We start from the raw sequence: 21568 nt of genomic DNA on the forward strand, positions 1-21568 counted from the left end.
AGTGACCTTACCTTTTATTGGCTGTAATAAGATTGAGAGCACTTGTCACTTCTTGGAACTGTGTCCTAAGGTGCCATAATTTTATTATTATAATTATTTGTATTTCCTTCAGGGACTGAAGATTTTGCTTGTACAGTAATTAGAAATTGAGGGATATAAGGTGAAACTCCAGATGAAACTTCTGTCATTTATTCCTTGATAAAACAATTGTCTACTAAGAAAAATCTATGGGCACTTTCAGAAGGCAGTTACCACTAGGATGATTTGTTCATCTAAATAATGTGCTAGATCATTAAAAATTATTCCCAACAAACTAATAGGCTAGTTGAAAATGAAAACAGTACTAATGGTAGATCTGAGCAAAGGCTGAATAAACCCAAAGGTCTGAGCGACAGGATATGCAATCTTCTTGCAGTTTTAAAGCATGACCTGAAATCTACCTCACCCTGGTATTAGCCATCTGCTATTACCCTAAAAGTGCTCTTTAAAAATATACAGTACCTCACAATCCTGTGTCTGTTAAGTAAACATCATAAAATCTCCAGTGCAGTATTTCTGCAGCAGCAGCAGACCACACAGACCAGCAGCGTTAGCTTTGCGCATCCAGCCCTGCTACCACCGCTCCAACAGGGAGGGACAACCCATCCTCTTCTCAGGGTGCCCTGGGGTCCATCAGCCTGCCCCCCTGCTACACCCATCCTGCATGGGACACAGGGGGCCTTTTGTACAAAGACGCTCAGTTTGCATCAGTCCTGTGGGCCTGATACCTTGGTAAGCAGAATTGGGCCAAGATGATATAAGTTTTTTCCTACTACAGCCTAGAGCACACTCAAGGGTTATTTAAACTACATGTGTACTGAAATGCATTAAAGCCTGAGTGCCTCAGAAGAAACACATACAGAAAAGAACCCTGCTGTGCATTGTTCTGCTTCTGATGGCTTTCTCAAAACCCAGGAAGACCTCAGGAACACACGGCTTAGCCCATAAGTGCCAAATCTTGCCCCAACACAGGAAACCTTACTAGGAGTGCAAATTCCAAATTTCCAGTTCTATTTGTAGCAGTAATATCCAAGTGAATGGATGAAAACAAGACCTCTGATCACACCAGTCTAAGAGTAAAATTACCCAGCAGAGGTAACAGAAATCAACACACTGATTGCAGTGGTATTTACAAGTCTTGAGCAAAAAATAATTTCAGCTTCAAGTATTTCCTCACTGAGGAAACGTTAACAGATGTCTTATATGATAGACCAGAACCTGGACAGTGTGTGCAGTGTGTGTGGAAGCTGAAAGAATGTTTCTCCATTTTGGTTCTTGAAATTAAAAAACAAACAACCACTCAGGAAAAAAAATTACCCAACCAAAAGCAGCTTAAGGTCTTAACATTCTTGTATTACAAGCTCATGTTATCATAAAATCCAATGCAAAGTTTTCTAGTTTTTACATCTGAGGCCATTTTCCTTATAGTCATGCAACAGGGTTTCAGTGGACATCAGAGTAACTGAATTCCCTGCAACTTGATTATCTGGCAAAAAAACACTTCCAAACCTTAGAAATTATTTTGAATTTTCATCTTATCCCAGCTATCCTTAAGCCCTCATGATTTTTTAGTTAGCAAAATGTCTTACACTAAATCACTGCTGTTTCTTTTAATGTCTTGTTTTCATTCAACAATGACAGTGAACAAAGAACAACCAGGGGGCACAATTTTTGAAGAGGAACATTACTTCTGTATGTATTTATTCCTAGCGACCAATTTGAGACACAGCAAAGGGGCAGGTATTCAGATGCCAGACATTAAGACTTTGTGAAAATAAAAGTTCTCTGAGATGTCACAAGCTGGACATCCAAAAATCAAAATGAAATATGTCAGGATTACCCAAATTCTTACAGTTACATCTGAAAGTGTTTCAACTGATGTTGAGTTGATGTATACAGAGTTTTAGAATGTTATGCTTTAAAAGTAGTAGTAATAGTTAGAACTTGGTTAGCCTGAGCCAGCTTTATTTAAATATTTGCAAATTTTTGTGACTATAGAACTATTCTTTCCTCTCTTTTTAGATAGGAAGGTTTGAGGATGACAGGTAAAAGGAATTATTTTCAAAGCAACTTCTATTTCTGAGTGACGTGTAAAAAAGGAAAGGCCCAATTTCACAGATGTAAAAAAACTGCATCATTCTTTGAACTCAGTGGAAACAGAATACTCCATGCCTCAAAATATCCATTCCTGCTCACAAACCATCAAAGTTAATAAGATGGGAACACCCACAATAATGATTTTGATAAATATCAATTTTGGTGCAACTAACTTGCCTATCACTATGGAGGGGGTTAGAAGCAGAGCTGGTCCTGGGTTCAGTCCAGGGGGATTTCAATTGCACGTTCAGTACAGCAGATCACAGTTTTTCTTAGCTTGCTACTCTCAAGTCACTGAAACATAAATGTTAGTGGGACATACAGAAGTTTACTCCTGGATCACCTCTGCTAGAATTTGAACTTTATTGAACTTGATTTCTTCTAAGAAAGGCCACTCCAACCATTACTTAGGTTCTACACTTAACTAGTATATTGTAATACACTACCATACATGTATACTGTAATGGAATAGTAGAGGAAAAGCTGAACATACATCAATATGTTAGCTTTTGGGGTTCTTTCTTTATAATGCAGTAGAAATGTAGAGTACACTTATCAAAAGAACAGCTTTGTTTTTTTCAATTTAGCATACAGTATGTAAAATCAACTGTGATTTATTTTCCTTTTATGATGATACCTTTAGCTCTAGTGCTGTAAAACATCAGTGTTTATACTACAGAAGTTCATCTATCACACATGCTTTGCTATTCTTAGTTCAGTCATAAAATCATAAACAGTTTCTGTGAATGCCCAGCTTTCAATAAAATTAATGATGGCTCTTTCCCAAGCAAAACCAAACAAAATAGAATAAGATAAAGTAAGTATCATTTGTTATTTTTCAAAGTGGAAGCTTGATTTGTTAGATATCATTTCAAAAGCTACCAGAACGCATCATGTGTGTTTTTATTAATCTGCATTTTAAGTATTGTTTGGCTTTAGGTTGCTACTGAACGTGAACGAAATTCTATTCTGTTATACTGATACATGGTCAGAGCACCTTCAGTGCCTCTTTTGTCACACTTAAGTATGCAATGCTTCAATGTGAAGCCTCTGATTTCTAGGTAAATTACTGAAAGATAATACTAAATCAAACATTACTGTTTCCTTTTTGCTCTAAGATAGAAAACATCACAGGCTCTAACTTATCTAATGGAAAACATCCTGAAAGATTAACATCTTTGGGAACTTCTACTTGTCTTTCAGGCAAATTTAAGTTAAGATAAACATTCTTGAGAAAAGTAACAGTTAATTTGGAATAGGTGGAATCTAGCCCTATTAAAAAGCTAGAAAAACAGTGTTTACAGGGGCAAAATTCACAGCTGGTCCTTACAAACTGTATACATATGCAAGGAGTGGGTGGGAGTGGGAGGGAGAATAGCAAGGCCCTACCTAATTTTAGGTGCCAGTCTCATGATACAGAGCTGCCATATGTTAAAGGTGAATATAGTGGGAGGATGGAAGAGCTTAACTCTGATGGCTTTTCTGGCGAAAAAAATCAGTGTCCCAGCAATGCTTTTTTATACTGTTCCTGTGTGATTCTAAAGAACCAGTGTATATTAATTAATTAGCATATTTGACACTCCGCTTGGGGAGCAAAATTCTGGATAGACTCTTTTGCCTATTATAAAAATCAAACTCAGAAGTCACAAAATCACAAAATCCATTCAATGACAGAACATGCTGTCTTTCTGTTTGCACTGGTGCTGTGCTGTGATTTCCACAGGACTTTAATTCCAGACCATAAAATAAAAGTGAAATTTTGTTCTAGCAGTGGTTACAACACTTACTAAACTCACTCAACACTACTTGTGAACTAAACTTGGGCAAAAATGACCACATAATTAGCTTTAAAAGTGAACAAGATTTACTTTCTCTTACAAAACTTTTCCCATCCTAATGCCACCCAGCCGATTGCTAAGTGCCTACACATCTGAATGCAGGTGAGATGAGGGCTCATTAGCCCTTTGCTGCTTCTGGCCTTATAGCTAAAATTTCTATTCAGGGCAGGAATTTCTACCAGAACATCAGTAACTGAATTTGTCACAACAGAAGAACAGTCTTAACCATCTAATAGGTAAAACTCATTAATATCCAACTTCTTTACCTTATTATGTGGGATCTCTTCAATATACTGGTTCCCCAAGGTCAAGACAAACATTAGAAAAATTGGAGAGGATTCAGTGGAGAATCACCAAGATGACTAGAGGGTTGGAAAACTTGGCACACGAAGAATGGTTGAAGGAACTGGGTTTGTTCAGCCTAGACAAGAGAAAGCTTGGGGGGGTGGAATTGAAGTCTTCTAGTACCTAAATGGTAGTTATACAGCAAATGGAGGCACTCTTACAAGGACATATGGTGACAGACAGGAGGAAATGGACATAATCTCCATCAGGAGAAATTCTACCTAGATTAAAAAAAAACAAAACACTTCACTGTGAGAATAATTAAATATTGGAATAGGGCATTTGGGATAGGTGGTGGAATCTCCACCACTGGAAATATTCAAGACTTAGTTTATAATTTATTCTTCAACCGAAGGTTTGACTAGCTGCTAGCTGATCTCCAGAGATTTATTGCAATCTAGACTTTTCTATGATTTTCTTCTCTGATTTTGGAATTGCAGTGGACTGCTGAAAACCCCATTGGGCTAACCCATTTGAGTTAATGAGGTCAGAATCTCAATTCTTCTGGATTGAATTTGCTGATATAAACAAGAATAGAAATACCAAGTGTAAATTGGGAAGGAAACAGACACCAGTAATACATTTCTATTATACATCAACTGACGGGCCATGAATCTGGGGCCATGTGTGAATGACTGATGGTATTGCTACATGCAAACTAAAATAGTGCTTGCCTCTCCTTTATTTTAAAGCACACCATTTCAGAACATTATTTCAACACGTATCTCTGGCCAAATTAAACTTTTACTGTCCAGCAGGAGGAAAGCACAGCTATACTACCAATGAAGCTTATCACTGCCTTTTAGTCTACTGGTGTAATTTTTGTCCTCTTGATAACTGTCAATTTATATTTGTTAGACATTTGAAGTTCTTTATCTCCAATGCATACTGAGATGCAGCTCAGAGAGACTTACATTACTGTCTGATACTTCATGGTAAATCAGAGAGGCTTACATTACTGTCTGATATTTCATGGTAAATTTATACACATGACCTTAATGCCTAGCACCGAATCGTGTGAGTTTATGACACTAGCTGTCTAAAAGCTAATTTTCTCACACTTGCCAGTACTTTTTGACTGATCCTTAGCAATCTGGTTGATTGATTATAATTTACTGAGAGACTGAAATGATTTGCTGAGTAGAAGAGGTGATTTCAAAAATTGACTTGAGGTGAGTATTGGACAAGAAGCAGCTTTCTCTTATAGGTGGAAAGCAATTCAGCGTCTTAGGAATATAGCCATGTAAATGTTTTATTCATGTCAGTTATTCACATAAGTGGGTTTCACTTTAGTGTGTAACACAAGCCAGCTGGTTTGCTTCTTTTAAACTCTGATTTCTCATGCACTTCATATTGCTACACCCCCTTCAGAGATATTTATGGAAATTTCACAGCAAGCTGTCTCAAGCTTATGCGCTATTAAGATTCCATTCTGGGGTGTTTACTGCATTAGATTTATAACATATAGATTTATGGACTCAACTAGCTGATGGCCTAATAAAACACATTGGAACTGAAGGCAACTACTAATTAAAATAATATTTGATTGTCTTCAGCATATTGTAAAACTGCTGTGGATTTGAACAGAGCCACCGCAGCTTCTGTATTGTGTCACAGCATAACTGCATAGGAAAAGGCACAATCCACACATAAGATCAGCTAAATTGTGGCTACACTTAGAGAATTATAACACGTTTTTCTATCTGTATACACTGGAGTGGGCTAGTGTTGAAGTAACTCTTAATGCCCTCAAAGATTTGGCTGTTCTAAACAGCAGAGAACGAAAGGATTGAAATTCGCAGCTAAAGAGAACAAGTTTATAGTACCGGTACCAGGACAGTAAAGTATCAACTATTCTGCTAATCCTCATTTAAATGATTTGATTAACTGCTACTGAAAAGGATCAGCTGATAAAGATGGAAGTCAAGCTAAGTTCCTCCTAGAAAAAGATATTTTCAACATTAGGTAGAATTTTCATCTTGAAATCTCTACCAAACTGTTAGAAACAAGAGACTTTTGTAACCCTTGGTCCTTGCTCTAAATAGTTAACTTCCCAGATGGACTTCATGCACATTACAAAGAGTAGTGAGAGGTATGAATTTTCAAGCATAGGAAAAGCCTAGTTTACACTCTGTACAAACATTTGGCACCAGTCATGTAAGCAATGCTAGGAAATAGGTAAAAAGGAATATTAATTATTGTGATGTCTTATTCCAATGTTCAGTTAATTCCATTCTAATGAACTCAATTAAGACCTCTTAACAAATGTGGTTGTTCCATTCAAAAGAACACGGACGGAGATTTCATTCCCTTCTCTGTGATTAAAACAGATAAATATTCCTTGCCTGCCGCATAAAGACTGTCATGAAGAACTGCATAGGACAGATTACAGAAGGTAACAACGATGAAAAACGTGAGCTCCTATCACTTGTAATGCCAGGAGCACATTAAGAAGAGGGAAGAACATTTATGATCCGTTATTGATCAAAGGTCAGAAATGCAAAAATTCCTGAAAAAGCATACTCATGTGATCTACTCAGTTCTAATCTGTAGTTTCAACATGCAGAGACAACATGAGAAACATGAAGTTTTGTGAAATTAGGATTCCACCACCTAGACTAGCTGAGATTCTACTGTTACTAATAAGCACCTTATTGTTACAGCTGCAACAGTTCAGCATCCAAGTGCAGATCTTAAAAGAAATTTCTTGAGCACATTTAGCAAATTTAGCTTCTGCTGAGTCATCCAGATAAGCACTTGTATGAAAAACACAAGTAACAAAACCAGAAAAAAAAGAGGGAAAGTGTCTCAAGAATGTGAGAATTCTTCTATTCTATTGCTAAATTGTATTAGCTATTATATAATTTGTATAATACTATCTTCAAGCTCATTTTCCAATTATGCTGGCATAAACCTGTATTACAAATGTTTTATCTAGGACAGAATCCAGCATTCACCTTAACCCTCCAACTGTGCTGTAATGGCTCCCTTTATCAACAGATGGAGACCAAGGGAACAGTCCTCTATTTTAACATACTTATTTCCATTGCAATGAAATTGGCTATTGATTCATTTTAACTTCCTTTATTTTTCTACATAAAGTTATTTTTCTTCTTCTTCTTTTTTTTTTTTTTTTTGTATAAATCCCAGAATTTACATCTATCTGAAAATGAAAGCCATGTTTTGATTAGAGCTTGAATGTGCTATCATATATGGTGTGTGTGGAAACCTCTGCAAAAAAAAAAATCACGTCTGCTTTAATACAACTAGCTCAAGGCACCATGGGGTGAATTGAGGACAACAGAACAGTGTGCTTGAAAAAAGGAAAAAAAAAAATGTCCCTGCTTTTCTTGGCTAGCTAATACATAAACTTCAACATGACTTGTGCAAGAGTTTGGGATAAAAGTAATTGTATCTCAGTGCAAAGATTTGCTGCCCTTCCTGTCTTTTAAGAAGTGAGTCCACCTGCAAAATAGCATCTTCATCATAACTTTAAGAATTAAAGAATATGTAAATTTCAGCAGCCAGAATATCTAACTATTAATTAAACAATGATTCATGAGATATATGGAATGGAGATGATTTTTTTTCTCAGCAATTGTTTCAATCTGTTGGAGGAATAATAAAGAAAACTATTATATGAATTAGTTACCAGTATATTGGGAGGAGGGGGGAAGGGCACACTGTGCTATTCATTTCCAGAAGCTTCTGGAAGATACAGTGAGCTACTTCTTTTTCATGCACTTCTTCTTCCAGAACCTGGGAACACAATGGAAAAGAACCTTCCCTAACGTATACCACAAATCCCTATAGCTTTTATCAAGTAGGTCTTTCCAAAGAAGCTTCCAATTCTCTACCTGTAAGACATTAGCAGGATATAAACCATACTTTTGAGTTGCTAAATAATGAATTTACACATCTTTTTTTAAATTATTCTAGTCTTTTAGAAATCATTACAGAAATCTTATAATTAAGGAAAGCAAAAAAGCAAAAAATAAGGTTTAAATCTTAGTGCTTTTCTTTCACATGATCACCTCTTCTGATGATTACTGATTTAAAGCTTTCGTAGATGTTTTCTTTATTCTTTAGATACTCTGTTATTGTAACATCAATATCACTTTTCCTCTAATCTCTGGAGAGTTTGAAAATTTGTTTGCAATAGCTTCCAAAAAAATGCAGGTATCTCTCGATAGACATATTTTTCTGTATTTTTTTCTTTTGGGGGAAAGGAGGGGGAGGTAACAACCGCTCACTATTACAATTACTACATTATTAGTTAGCTTAATCTTTGGCACCCTCTTTAAAATGTATAAAGCAAAGCCTACGGAAACTGCAACTGTAGGTATAATTTATAACTTTCATAGGGTAGAAATCAAGAACAAAAACAGTATATATGCAGAATACAAAAGAAGACTTTTGCAAGAGGTACAGCTTCAGTGGCATTATCAATGGAATAAAAGTTGCTTAACCTGCAGCCTATGACAACGTGAAATGTCAATAATCTGTGATACCAAATTTGTAAACTGCTGTTTAGTATTTTAAGTGTAAAGTCTAGATTATGAGGATTTTTCTTCTAAACGGTACAGCACTTGGAAATCTCTTGATTCTTTTATAATTTTAACTAAATGATTTCAGTCCTGTTCATTCATCATCTAGCAGCAACAGAACTTATGAAACAAGAACTTATGAAGCAGGATATGTCATCAAGAAAAAACCATCAATGGCTAGAGATAGTTCAGAGACAAGGCAGAACTAACTGTTAAAGCAGTTCCCCTCAAGACACCCATTCAGGACAGGAGATAAAATGAAAATTACTAACGTTCTAGTTATAATGCACTATGAGGTGTGCTGGCAGAATCAGAGGAGCAGACACAAAACTCCAGGTACTAGTTCAACTGATGAATTTGGTAAGACTCTTGGACTTTGTGCTTCTTAAAGCCACAATGGAACTGAAATCCATGGATTAAATGAGACTGTTATTTTCTAAAAATATGTCTCTGTCCTGGTTTCAGTTAGAACAGAGTTAATTTTCTTCCTAGTAGCTGGTAGAATGCTATGTTTTGGGTTAGAATGAGAAGAGTACTGATAACACCCTGATGTTTTAATTGCTGCAGAGCAGTGCTTATACTAAGCCAAGGACGTCTCAGCTTCTTGCTCTGTCCTGCCAACGGGCAAGGCTGCGGGTGCAGCAAGAGCTGGGAGGGGACAGACCCAGGACAGGTGACCCAAACTAGCCAAAGGGGTATTCCATACCAACTGATGTCATGCTAAACAATATATAGGGGTGGCTAGCCGGGGGGAGGGGGCCGGACTGCTCGGGGTTAGGCTGGGCATCGGTCAGCGGGTGGTGAGCAATTGCATTGTGCATCACTTGTTTGTACACATTATTATTAGTAGTACTATTATAATCATTGTACTATTATTATTGTTGTTATTATTATTTTCCTGTCTTATTAAACTGTCTTTATCTCAACTCACGGGCTTCACTTTCCATTTCTCTCCCCTGTCCCAGAGAGGGAGGGGAGAGGGTGAGTGAACGGCTCTGTGGTGTTTAGCTGCTGGCCGGGTTAAACCACGACAGTCTCTTAGAATTCTTCCATCTCCCCCAAATTAAGAACATTTAAAAATGCATATATATACTTGTAAAGTTTTTAGGGAATGAGATTTTTTTCCATATCTCCTAGGTCCATTAGAGGGTCAGACTCAACCAGGTGAGTCTCAGTATTGTGGACTGGGGGTTTCAAAGACATCTGAAGAATTGAGTCACACAGTTCTCACTGAATTTCAGTTGGATTTCTGACTAAGCCCTCTAGGACCCTCTGGACAGTGCAGTACTAAACCACAGGAAAGAACAAGTGATGTTGGTAATAAAGACGGACAGAAAACACGTGAATGTTTTCGTTAGCTTGCCTTTTTTTTTTTTCCTCCCCGTTAATTCTAAGTTTAAAAATGCATTTAGTTTGATGGGCTTTTATTTCAGCTCTGACCCATTTTCCCTCAGAAATACTCACTTGATGAAGTATTTGATTCCATCTGCTGTATAAGCTTCTTCCCATCCATACGGTAGACCTACGACAAAATAAAGAAATAAGATGTCTCGAAGCTTAGGTGACACAAGGTTTTGAAGTGGTGTAAGTTCAAGCCATCTCACAGAATGATTACAAATGAATTCTCACTCTTTTTGTAGTAGGAAATAATATAAACAATGCAATTTAATAAATATTTGCTGAGCTACAAAGCTATATGCAACTCAACGATACTTCTGGTACTTCTTTTCCAGAAGCTGACAGTTTGGTCAAATTGCAGTGCAGTTAACTCTTTTGAACTTTTTATTTTAATTCACACCCATTAAATAAATAAATAAATAAAAAGGCAAAACAAAAGAAAATAAAAACCAACCATGCCTGTGGTCTACTGAGATCTGTTTTAATTTGTTTTTACAGCTATTACATACAGATGCCAATGACTATATGAGGCAGGAGTCTGGGCTGAATCAAATCCTCTGCTGTCTGGTTTATCACCACCTCCTGTGTTTATACAAAACTCTGGAAATTTAGACGAACTCCAAGATACTTAGAGAGTCAGAGAAAATACATACAGATATACATACGTGTACTTTTCAATGTCTACAGATTTTGAAAAAGGTGAATTTTCTAAGTGCATTGCTTACTTTTGTGATTTACACTAACAATTCTTGGAGCTAAAATATTTAGCACAGCACCATTTAGCAAAAATTAAAAATGAATTTTGAAGGGATGGTGTTTTTACATGTATTAAGAAACTGCTGCCCTTTTCCCTTTTTTAATTATCAAGCATACTAACCTTGAAAATGCAGTCTTGAATTTTGTTCTTAGTTTAGATGTCCCTTCCATGAGAAAGGTGAGTAATACTCTTAATAGGGCATTATATTATATCACAAAAAAACAAACAAACAAACAAACAAAAACACAAAAAACTTTACTTTTTTTATTACTACTTGTTCAAAATCAACTGTAGAACTTAAAAAGTGCTGGAGAAAGAACCATAAGTCAGTGTGTAAAAGTGCTCCCGATGTATGCTTTTGTGATACTATACTGTAATGTAGATAAGGAAAAGTGCAAGGTCCTTTTTTTTGTAGACTAGAAATATCTATGAAATTAAAAGATGCATGGAAATAGTTCTGCAAGTATTTTAGCTTAAAAGTCGTCTGGAAATGTTAGTGTTTCAGGAGTTAAACAGTTTTTGTTCAAGCCACAGTCTATCTCAAATACCAGCTCATTAGAACCATCTGTGAGCCTGCTTTAGATTTAAAATTTGTATTTGGAGATCGTGCTGGACTGCACGCACCATAGGATGTTTGAAAACTTCATACTGAGGCATGCTCTAAGTGAGCAATTTTTTTTTTTTTTTTTTTTTTTTTTTTTTTTTAATTCTTTCTTAAAAGGCTTATTTTCTTCTTATTTTCTCAGATTGTCACACCTTTGTTTCTAGTGTGGTCCTTCTCAAAAATCTGGAAAGGGATGACTTCAGTTCTCAAAGATAAACAAAGTTCATTACAGCTACTGAATCATTACTGGCACAATGAAGAAGATACCACCTAAGAGGTAATTATAGCTGTAGGTAGGCACCAAGCAAACAATAATAAGTATGTCTACCAAAACTCCAGAATTCAGAAAGGTAACTTGAGAATTGGTACTTGTAGAACAGCGCCATCGCTGTTTTGTACAGCTTGAAAAGCAAAAAGCACACTGATTAACTTTCTCCCTGTCACTTTTACCCCATATTACTTGGTAATCTCAGGTTTCTTCCCATTTTCAGTTTGGCATAAATCTATACAATCTGCTCCTTAAAAGATGCCACCTAGTGCTTTTGAGAGAGAATAATCCACAGCCACTTCCCTTTAAATACATGGTAGTTGCTGTGTTAACGGTTTTCAGGCTCTAACTTCTATGAAGGAAGGTAGGAAAAGGGTGTTCTAAGTGATAAATACACTAGACTTGATCACTTGTTCTTCCTTACTATTTAGTCAACATGAATATTTTCTAATGATCTGAATGGGAGCAGGATTCATCCTTCAATTGCTTCCATTTTCCCTGGCCTTTCCTCATTCCTGCATGAAACATGAATATCCAAAATAAATTGCTACACACTCGCTCAGTTATGAATAAAACCTCAGCAGCTGCTCTGTGCTCACCCAGATCCCATACATCACCTGTTTCATTCAACAGTGATAATTACACTTTTTTCACTAGTAATTTGACTGAACTTATTTCCTTTTTTTTTTTCTCTTCTAAATGAAGAATGGAAAGTAGGTAGCAATGATAACCAATGCTCTGTATTCTTTTCTTAACCATTAAAAACTACACTTCTCATACATACTGAATTAATCTGTCAGCTGCAAATAATGCCCTGGAGATATCCCCACAGCTTTATTTGTCTTTCTGACTTTACATGCATTAGGTTGTATGTCCAACTCAGTCTCCAAATGCTTCAAAGCTCCACCTACACGTGTTTTTTAATGCCTTTATTTTCAACATTTTCACTCTTTCACTACTAGTCTCACTTCTGTTCCCTTCATGCCCTTCCTTCACTGTTAGATTTGTACTTGTATTTCTTGGTATTTCCCATGGTAGCCAGGAGGCTCTCATGTTTTGCACTGTATTTCCCCAGACATCATCTCCACTTACTTCAAGCTCACTTTCTCCATGAATCATTCATAAACTGATCTACTTCCTAGTGCCATATTTTTTCACCCCCCCCCTCCCCCAGGGTCAGAGTTGTTATCTTTCCTAGGATTTGCTTTGAAACATTGCTAAGTTCTCACCTGGAGTAAATGTGAGGTAAAGGAGCTCAAACAGAAATGTAGTCTGAAACATACAGGATTTAGCCTATATAAACTGTGGCAATCTTTAGGTTTCCTACATATTTATAATTTCTTCTGTGAATTGCTACATTCTTTGATGAAACTTCATAAATAATATATCTTGGCTGCAGTTGTCTGCATATATAATCTTTTAAAAATGTCAGATTTACTGTATTTAAAAGTAGTTTCCTTACAGCAGAAAATACAAGGCTTTTCGCTATTCAAATATTTGTGATTATTTATCTTTTGCAAGGTAAGGTGAAAATAATAATGCAAAAGTAATTATGCATGCAAACCACATGGAATACAGTCCAAAGCACCCTTTGCCCAAATAGAACAAATAGTCTCCCAGGGGACCACGTCAGCCAAAACACATTATAACCTACCATTATTTTGTTCAGAGTATATGCATCTAATTAGGGTTAATGCAAAGGAGAAGTATATAATTTTTTTGTGAAGAAGAACAACAACAAACCACTTGCTGTTGTACGTGTGCATATGTGCCAGCACTGCTGCAGCTGGCACCAGTGCGGCATGGCGGTATCCCTGGTGACTGCTTGCCTTCTCAGCTGCAAGACGCCTGCTGCGATACCCACAGTTGTAAGGTTAGCACTGCGTAAGGGGCAGAGAGGGAGTGAAACCCTAGGGACAGCAAATTTTTCCTGATACTTCATAAGGTGTGGATCTCAGGGACCTTTATCACTTCCCTGGGTCAAAAGGACAGAGAAAACGCATCAGCACTGATACTTGGTTGGTTGCAGTAAACAGAAAGATAAACACCAGGCCAAATTATAAACTCGTATAGAGTGACAGAAGTGGAAGATCCTGCCCATTTTTTCTAAGACAGAATGCATATACGCTCCCCTGTGCTTCAGTCCAGCTCTCCTGGAATAAAAGTTGCACACAGCATCATCAATCAAGGTACATCACTAAAGGAACAAGGGGGAAAGCACAGAAATTAAGGAAGAACCTCATTTTACTGGGCAGTTTTCAAACCTGTAAGTAGTGCATAATGTTATTCTTTTTCTTCAATAAGCTAGTTAAGAAATACCATTATACATGTAGAAAAAGAAATGTGGAGATCAGCAGATGAGACTGATAAAAGCAGATACCACAGCAAAAACGCTCAGGTGAAAAAAGCGACAGTTATTTCCCTAACAGCTAAATGCTGCTGTGTTTTATTTTTCTTATTTCTGACAAAATTACTCAAAGAAATGAGAGATTCAGAGACTCTAGTAGGAGTTGATCAAAAATTTACTATTCACTTGGATTCTGTCTAGATTTGGTCAAAGTGGGACTATTCAGATGATTAAAAAACCAAGTTATATCTTTTGTCAGGGCTAAACAATTTCATGGCTGGAGCATTAAACCACCTCGTCTGGAATTAATGAGGCATCAAGCTTAAAGGATGTAACATCTATCTGGAAGTCAAAAACCACATGGTGCATTTATTCAGTTTCACAATGAACACATTTTTTGACCACCAACAAATAAGAATGTCACTGTTTACGTATCATTTTGCCTAGCTTGGTTTCTGCAATAACACATACATTTTTAAGTAACAGGGCACGATCTACCTCAGAACTACTGATTTATTTATGTTAAATATTACAATTCTGCAAAATTATGAAGTTTTTGAAGAAATAGTAATTATTTGTTAAAAGTATTTCTGATAGAAAAAGATTCACTAAAGGATGTTATAAACACTTTTCTCCATCTTTTGGTAAATGAGGTTTAGAACTCTGATCTCTCTTCAGCATCTGCCAGTTCAGTCAGATGTGCCTATCAGCACTCAAACCTTCCTCCTGCGGCTTCAATCATAATGCAAAATTCATTAGTGAAGCTCTCCAGGGCCTTTGTCTCTGCTCTCTGTGCTATCTAGGCAATGCAAGGAAAAAGATGGGAGAAGATGGAAAAAAGATGGAAAGCGAAAGATTCAACTTGTTGGTTATCTGATGCCTGGTCTTGGACTCCTGAGTACTACTGGAACATGGGAACATCCCAGATATGAGACTAGAGACCTCATATGATGCAAGACTGGCAGAGGAACTCCTGAGTGAGTTATGTGATTTGGCACAGATAAAACAAAAATTTGTGGAGGAATATCCATCTTGCTTGTCAACTGTGTTCAGTGGAGTTCAGGCATAAAATGACTCTTTTTTGAGGCTGCCAGTAATATATAATTTATTTTAGTATTTATTTGCAAATTAACTGTAAAAAATCAGGTTCAGAAAAACAGCTTTCAGAAGAGAGTATGGACTTCTAGCTTTGTTTGTATGCCACTTTATTTTTCAGACCATTTCAAGCGCTCTTCCCACAAACAAATGCGTTTCATTTTATGAATAATACTCTGCTAAGGGGACATTCCATTCCTTTCTTTCACATATCAAATTCCGTTCTAAAGAAACTGTTCCTTTTTCTTTTGTTGATTTAATAAAACAAAGACGGAGTAAGTAGTTTTCAAGTGGAGACATCTGGGAAATACTAGTAATTGAAATTTATGCTAATTTAGAGTATGGTTGGCAGATTGACTTGTCTCCATTCAGTAGTGTTCCTAGAAACCACACTTCAGAAAAATATTTTCCTTACTTTGGCTATCCAGGGCATGGTGAAAGATGACCTTGTCTTTTCCCATTTCCTATTAATCATAAGATATTGACCCAGTATGTCAGCAAACACATTCATCTCTTAGTGAGACAAATACACCACATTAAGTGACTGTTAAGTATGAGAGTTGAAAAAAAAAATTAATTGCTTCTCATGGTGAAAGCTTAGAAAGATCCTATTTTTATCAGAACATTGGCTTATATGACCAACTTTAAAATCTTTATGGTAATTTTGAAATTACGAACTGTTTTGATATAGGTAATCAGGAACAGCATGGAAACAATGGAACTTTTAAGACAGCCAGTCAAATGACATATTTATGGAAATAAGACTGACCTCTGTTCAGTACATGGGATCAGACATTATTATAGACATACTTTTTTCCTAGCTGAGAAATAAGGAAATCCAAATTTAGAACAAACTGCCTAGCATGCACACTGAAGTTCTTCAGAAAGGAGTGAGAGCTACAGTAATCCAAGCAACGTGGTTGCTGCTATGTGTCTTCAAGATGGAGAAAGAATTATCTTCCTGAGACATTACTTTAAAAATGTATCTTTTCAGAATCTGAATGCTGGAAATACTACTTAAAACAAAAATACATATTTTTCAACTAACTACTAATATTCTCCTTTCAAATAAAGCTTCAGGTTCTGTAAGATCTAAGCTATTTACACTGTTATTAAAATGAGCAGTGAACAGGCTAGCTGAGGCTCATCTTTATCCATGCAGGAGGTCAGAAGTGAAAGCACAAGATAAGCACACCACACTTAACAAGGGCAATAAAATGCTTTCTTCTGCCTAGCTGATGGCAAGCAAATGTATACAACCAATTATACAGAAACAACAGAAGTCAATGGAGCTTGCAGTACTATAGCATTACTATAAAACATTCTGACTGCCTTTCAAGGGGAGCAGAAAGAGTGCAGCAAATTAAGCCCTGAGCCTGTCTGTTTCACCAAATGGAAGCTGTTCTTCCAAGGTGCACTGGAGAAGATAAATATTTTGGGGAGAACAAGGAAGGTAAATAAGCCACTAGCAACTGAATAAAAACAAACACCAACCAACCCAAATAACCAAACAAAAACAAACACTGACCTTTGGATAAATCCTCATTTTAGCCCTGAGGAAAAACAGATGATTCATGCCATCAGCTAGTCACTGGCCAGAATCTATGCGTCTACACCAACTACTGATGTGAAACTGGGAATGTCTCTAAGCATGCATACACCCAAGAGAGACTGCACTCCTTGAAATTCTGACATAAAGGGAACTCAAAACAGCACTGATTATTATTTTGGTAATGTAATAATTGCCTTTCAGAAAAAAAAAAAAAAAAAAAAGAATTACTTAACAACTTACATTGAAAAATATAATATTAAAAACATTATTTCAATCTGCTTATAATACAACTAATATGTACCCCATTGGGCCTCCAGTGCCTTTTCACATTCCACATGTTGGATAGTCAGGAGTTCAACAATCAGTTGTGAGGAGGCCAAGATATAATTAAGCAGTACTTAATTCAACATATATCTATTTGGGTCATGAATATAAAATGTCTGTGTAATCATAAGGTCAATAAAGCATAAGCCCTCAGAGGTGAGGGATAATGAAAACAGGGAGGAGTTTGAGACTAGCTCACTCTGACCAAACACTGAATTTTGCATAACCTATCTAGCTGATATTATCTGCTTTTAAAAATGTTTTTCACCTACATAGATTCTTACTAAGATGCTACTGCCTGTCCAGTGACAGTACTGTAAAAATGCAGTGACCACCCTTTTTTGTTCATTGCAACTGAAGCATCTGAGTATAAGGCAGAGGCAATACAGAAAATCAGAAAACTGCAGAATAAAGTCTCCCACTTTAACAGAGAAGGTTGTGAAGAAAAAAAAAATTGTATCAGTGCTCCTTATTCTCCAGTGGCTCCCATCTGCTTTACTTTGCCAACTTAAAGATGTTTTATTTTGCTTTTAATGTTAAAAACTACAATAACAGAGTCTCAATTAATGACACGGTAACAGAAATACAATACTCTAGGATCATATAGCTAATAGTGTTCCCCAGTAAGGTCTTAAAAATGGTAAGCATCTTTCCCATGACATTTTTGTCAGTCTTATGCACTAATAGAGCAGCATTTAAAAAAAAATAAATCCTTTCTATCAGTTAATTGCAGAGTCTTTTCTATAGTCTGCATGTATACATTTCTACACTGTTAACGTGACAGTGTCTGTGATTGATGAAGAACACACTACTATTTTCATCACTGATTGAACTACTGAACTATTAAGTTAATTTGAAATTCATTTGAAATTCACTTTGTTTACACCTATGACTCTCTTTAAACTGCTGAAGAGGAGGCAGGAAACACAATATGCACTATAAAATAAGATAAATGGTCTGTAACTAAGGAAATCTACACAAAGGCTGTGTATATATACTAGATTTTAATACTGGTTCCTAAGTTCCTCCACAGGCTAAAAACGTTAAATTCATAGAAGTAAACAGCTCCCTTGAGAACACTCTTGTTCTGAATTGGTACTAGCCACTTCCAGCTAATTAAACTAATCTGGAACAGCACATTCTTCATTCAGCAATACAAGCCTCTGCACACAGGGCATTCACCACCAGGAATGAGTAAGAACAGCCTGGAATACTTCACTGCATGGACCAACTGTAAACCATATTTTTTCCCCAGCTTCCCTTCTCTCAGTTACTCTTTCTGTTCTGGAATTCATCTGTCTCCTCCGTTCCTTACTGGATCATCTTCTCTTGTCAGCATCTATTGTGCTACCCACCCACTTCCATCACTGTCATCTCACAGGGCTCACTGACGCATGTGATTGTTAAATATAAGTTTAATTAGAAAGCATTCATTGGTAACAAATTAAAATGACTATCTAAAATTAGAATTGAGCAGAAATTGTCTGAGATTTAAAAAGCAATACTATTACATGATATACCTTTACTGCTAAGCAATATCTTACTTTTATGCGCTGATGATGAAATTAAGCTGCGCAGGGGGCTGGCACGAACCACCTACAATTTAAGAGACACACAACTACTTTCTGCTGAGCTCATTTCACAGTAAGTACAGACCAAAGCAATAATCAAATACTTTTTTGTTTTGAATTGTGAAAATATATTAACAAAATAGTATATTGCAAGAATTGTGAAAATATATTAACAGAAGACATCCTTTCGGTCTGTTACAAAAGCTGCTGTAAGTACACCTAAGTGAAAGAAGGGTTTAATTTAGAGACAAGCATGACTTCAGAACCAGCATATTAAAACAAAATTGTCAAACTTTCTGAGAGCCTAGAATAGGTACCTTCCTTTTCTTTTTTTCTTTTTTTTTTGTTCCTTAATAATTTTGAAGAAAAACAAATCCCATGTGCTGAAATTAGCATACTTTATTTTATCCTAACTGTAAAGGCTTCAAATATAATAGTCGTACCAATCGCTAATGCAAGGCAAAATCACCTTCCATAGCTTCCACTTAATGTTCTATACACTTCATGAGATGAGGTGATAGATCTAGTATGAGACTTAGGCACATTTTGTACCTCATTTAGGTCTCCTTCATAAGCATCAAGCAATTATGTTTTGCTCTTGCAAATTCTCCTTAAAATATACTTTTGAAATCTTCCTATGCCACTCTTGGCAATCAACTTTCTCTGTACTTCTTTCCATTTAAATTATCACACTTGTGCACCATATATGTCTAAGTAACTCTGCTAGCCCTCAGCTTCTCACTCCTACCTACTGAAAAAGAAGTGAAGAAATGTGACAACTGAAGGAACTGACAGAAAAGCATGCCATCCCTCTTATAGAAGATGAGCACTGATAGTTTTCACATTCATTGACATTCTAAGCAAGGGGCTGACCCCCTCCTTCACCAGCTTTAATCCAGCTCTCTCAGGATGCTCATAGCTGTAAAACCACGGAAAATTAACTCACCATTAAATGCACAAAAGTACAACTCCTTTGGCTGAGCTTCATGCTATAATGATTGCTTTATTTTTTGGTACCTGAACTAATGAGACAGTCACTCCCTGACTGGTGTGCAGACACACATACCCACAGACAGACATCTGCCACCCACCTCTCCTGATAACCAGCACACTGTGTCTGAACTGTGCTTGCAAATCATAAAGAGGGATGGTAGCCTTGAGTTTGAGATATTGATCTGGGATTGAGAACCTCAGGGTTCAATTCCAGTCTCAACTAGTTCCTCTGACTGTGAGCAATTTGCATTTCCACACTACAAAATTCAGTATTTCTTTTTTCTTTTTTTTTTTCCCTCTTTTGTCAAAGACAGTATACTATAATTATATTAATATAACAAAATTCTGAGTGTTATGTCATCTGAAATTCATATAGGGGGAATTTGGGAAGTACTTACCATCCTGTAAAATTGTTGATTCTAGAGAGTTTTGACTTCAGTCTCCATAGCTACCAAGAGCAAGTACAACTTGTATGGGAAGAGGCACAAAGTCAATTAATTTTTTCATAGCAGGGTCACAGTATGAACTGAACATGTCCATAGACTTTTAAAGGTCTGTTCTTTAATGAAGTCTTCTATCAGAGATGCTGGAAATTAACCTAACAAGACTCTCCTAATCTTGTTAGCTCATCTGCATTTTAAGGTATAATAATATCACTTACTTGTTTTTCATTATTAAAATGTTTTGATTTGAAAGTCAGTACAGACAGTACCTATTCAAAAGCTGACTCATCTTTTCTCATTAAAGGTAAGTGAATGGAGAGGGAATAAATTGCTTTTCTAGCAGCAACAACAGAGTTCTAAAATCTAGGTCACATAAAAGAACTTTCTTAAACACAGGCTTTAGACATTGAGCTGACTTTTTTGTTGCTGTGAAACGTTAAGAATAACACACGTGTTCAATCATTTAGATACGATCAGGCTATAAAATTATTCTGTCCTTATACATGTCACCTACTACTGAGTGACAGGTAACTAAAGAATGGGTTCTAATTTCTAGATCCTGTAACAATACCACAAGTAGGGCCAGTTAGGTGAAAACACTGTTATTCCTCACATTCACCAAAACGTGATTTTAGACCGTGTCAGGAGAGTTCAGGGCTGAAACCCGTTTGTGAACAGACATTTCTTTGAAATGTCATTGCAAAACAGGATTAGAATTTGGTAAGACCTTAACTAACTGGATCAGATGTTTGAAATAAATAGGGTGTAATTCAATAAGGACAAAAGCAAAGTACTACTCTAGGTACAAATAACCAACTGCACAAAAGCAAGTGGGGTATATCTAACTAGCCTTTGGTTCAGGAAAAAAGGCTCTTGGAGGGGTAGGAAAGCACCGACCTCATATGTATCAGTAAAAGGGAACTACCAGGGAAAAGGAAAATCATTTTGGGACATAAGAGCTTGTGTGCTATATATTAAAACAAACCAACCTACTAGTCCATTTCATCTCCCATCGGAAGGTCTCAGCTACATAGCATAATGCAACATGCACAAATTGGAGAGAATCCAGAGAAGTACAAGGGTGATAAAATGGGCAGAAGACAGAGTCTGTTAGGAGCTGGTATTACTGGCTTATTTTGGGGAACAGAAAACTGAATGGAGACACAGTGTGTTCTTCAAACATGTTAAAAGCTGCCACAAAGAGGAAAGTAGGATGTTTTCGAAAACCACTGCAATAAAGGAAAGTGGTAATAGACTTAAACTGCAATGAGGAGGATTTAGGCCAAAGGTTTCTAATGGCAAAGACAATTAAGCATGGGAACAGTTTGCCTAGAAAAGCTGTGGAATACG

The 21568-nt window shown here is 36.6% G+C and overlaps 1 protein-coding gene across 3 annotated transcripts in view; it reads right to left on the reverse strand.

The window, feature by feature from the left end:
- Positions 1 to 21568, reverse strand: part of STXBP4 (syntaxin binding protein 4) — a 72880-nt gene that overhangs the window by 6198 nt on the left and 45114 nt on the right. For all 3 annotated transcript variants that reach the window (XM_032199869.1, XM_032199870.1, XM_032199868.1), the window contains one exon: positions 10331 to 10388. In XM_032199869.1, coding sequence (XP_032055760.1) covers positions 10331 to 10388 — 58 coding nt within the window. The remainder of the gene's footprint in view (positions 1 to 10330; positions 10389 to 21568) is intronic.

This window comes from Aythya fuligula, chromosome 18 (genome assembly GCF_009819795.1).
Source record: "Aythya fuligula isolate bAytFul2 chromosome 18, bAytFul2.pri, whole genome shotgun sequence".
NCBI lineage: Eukaryota > Metazoa > Chordata > Aves > Anseriformes > Anatidae > Aythya > Aythya fuligula.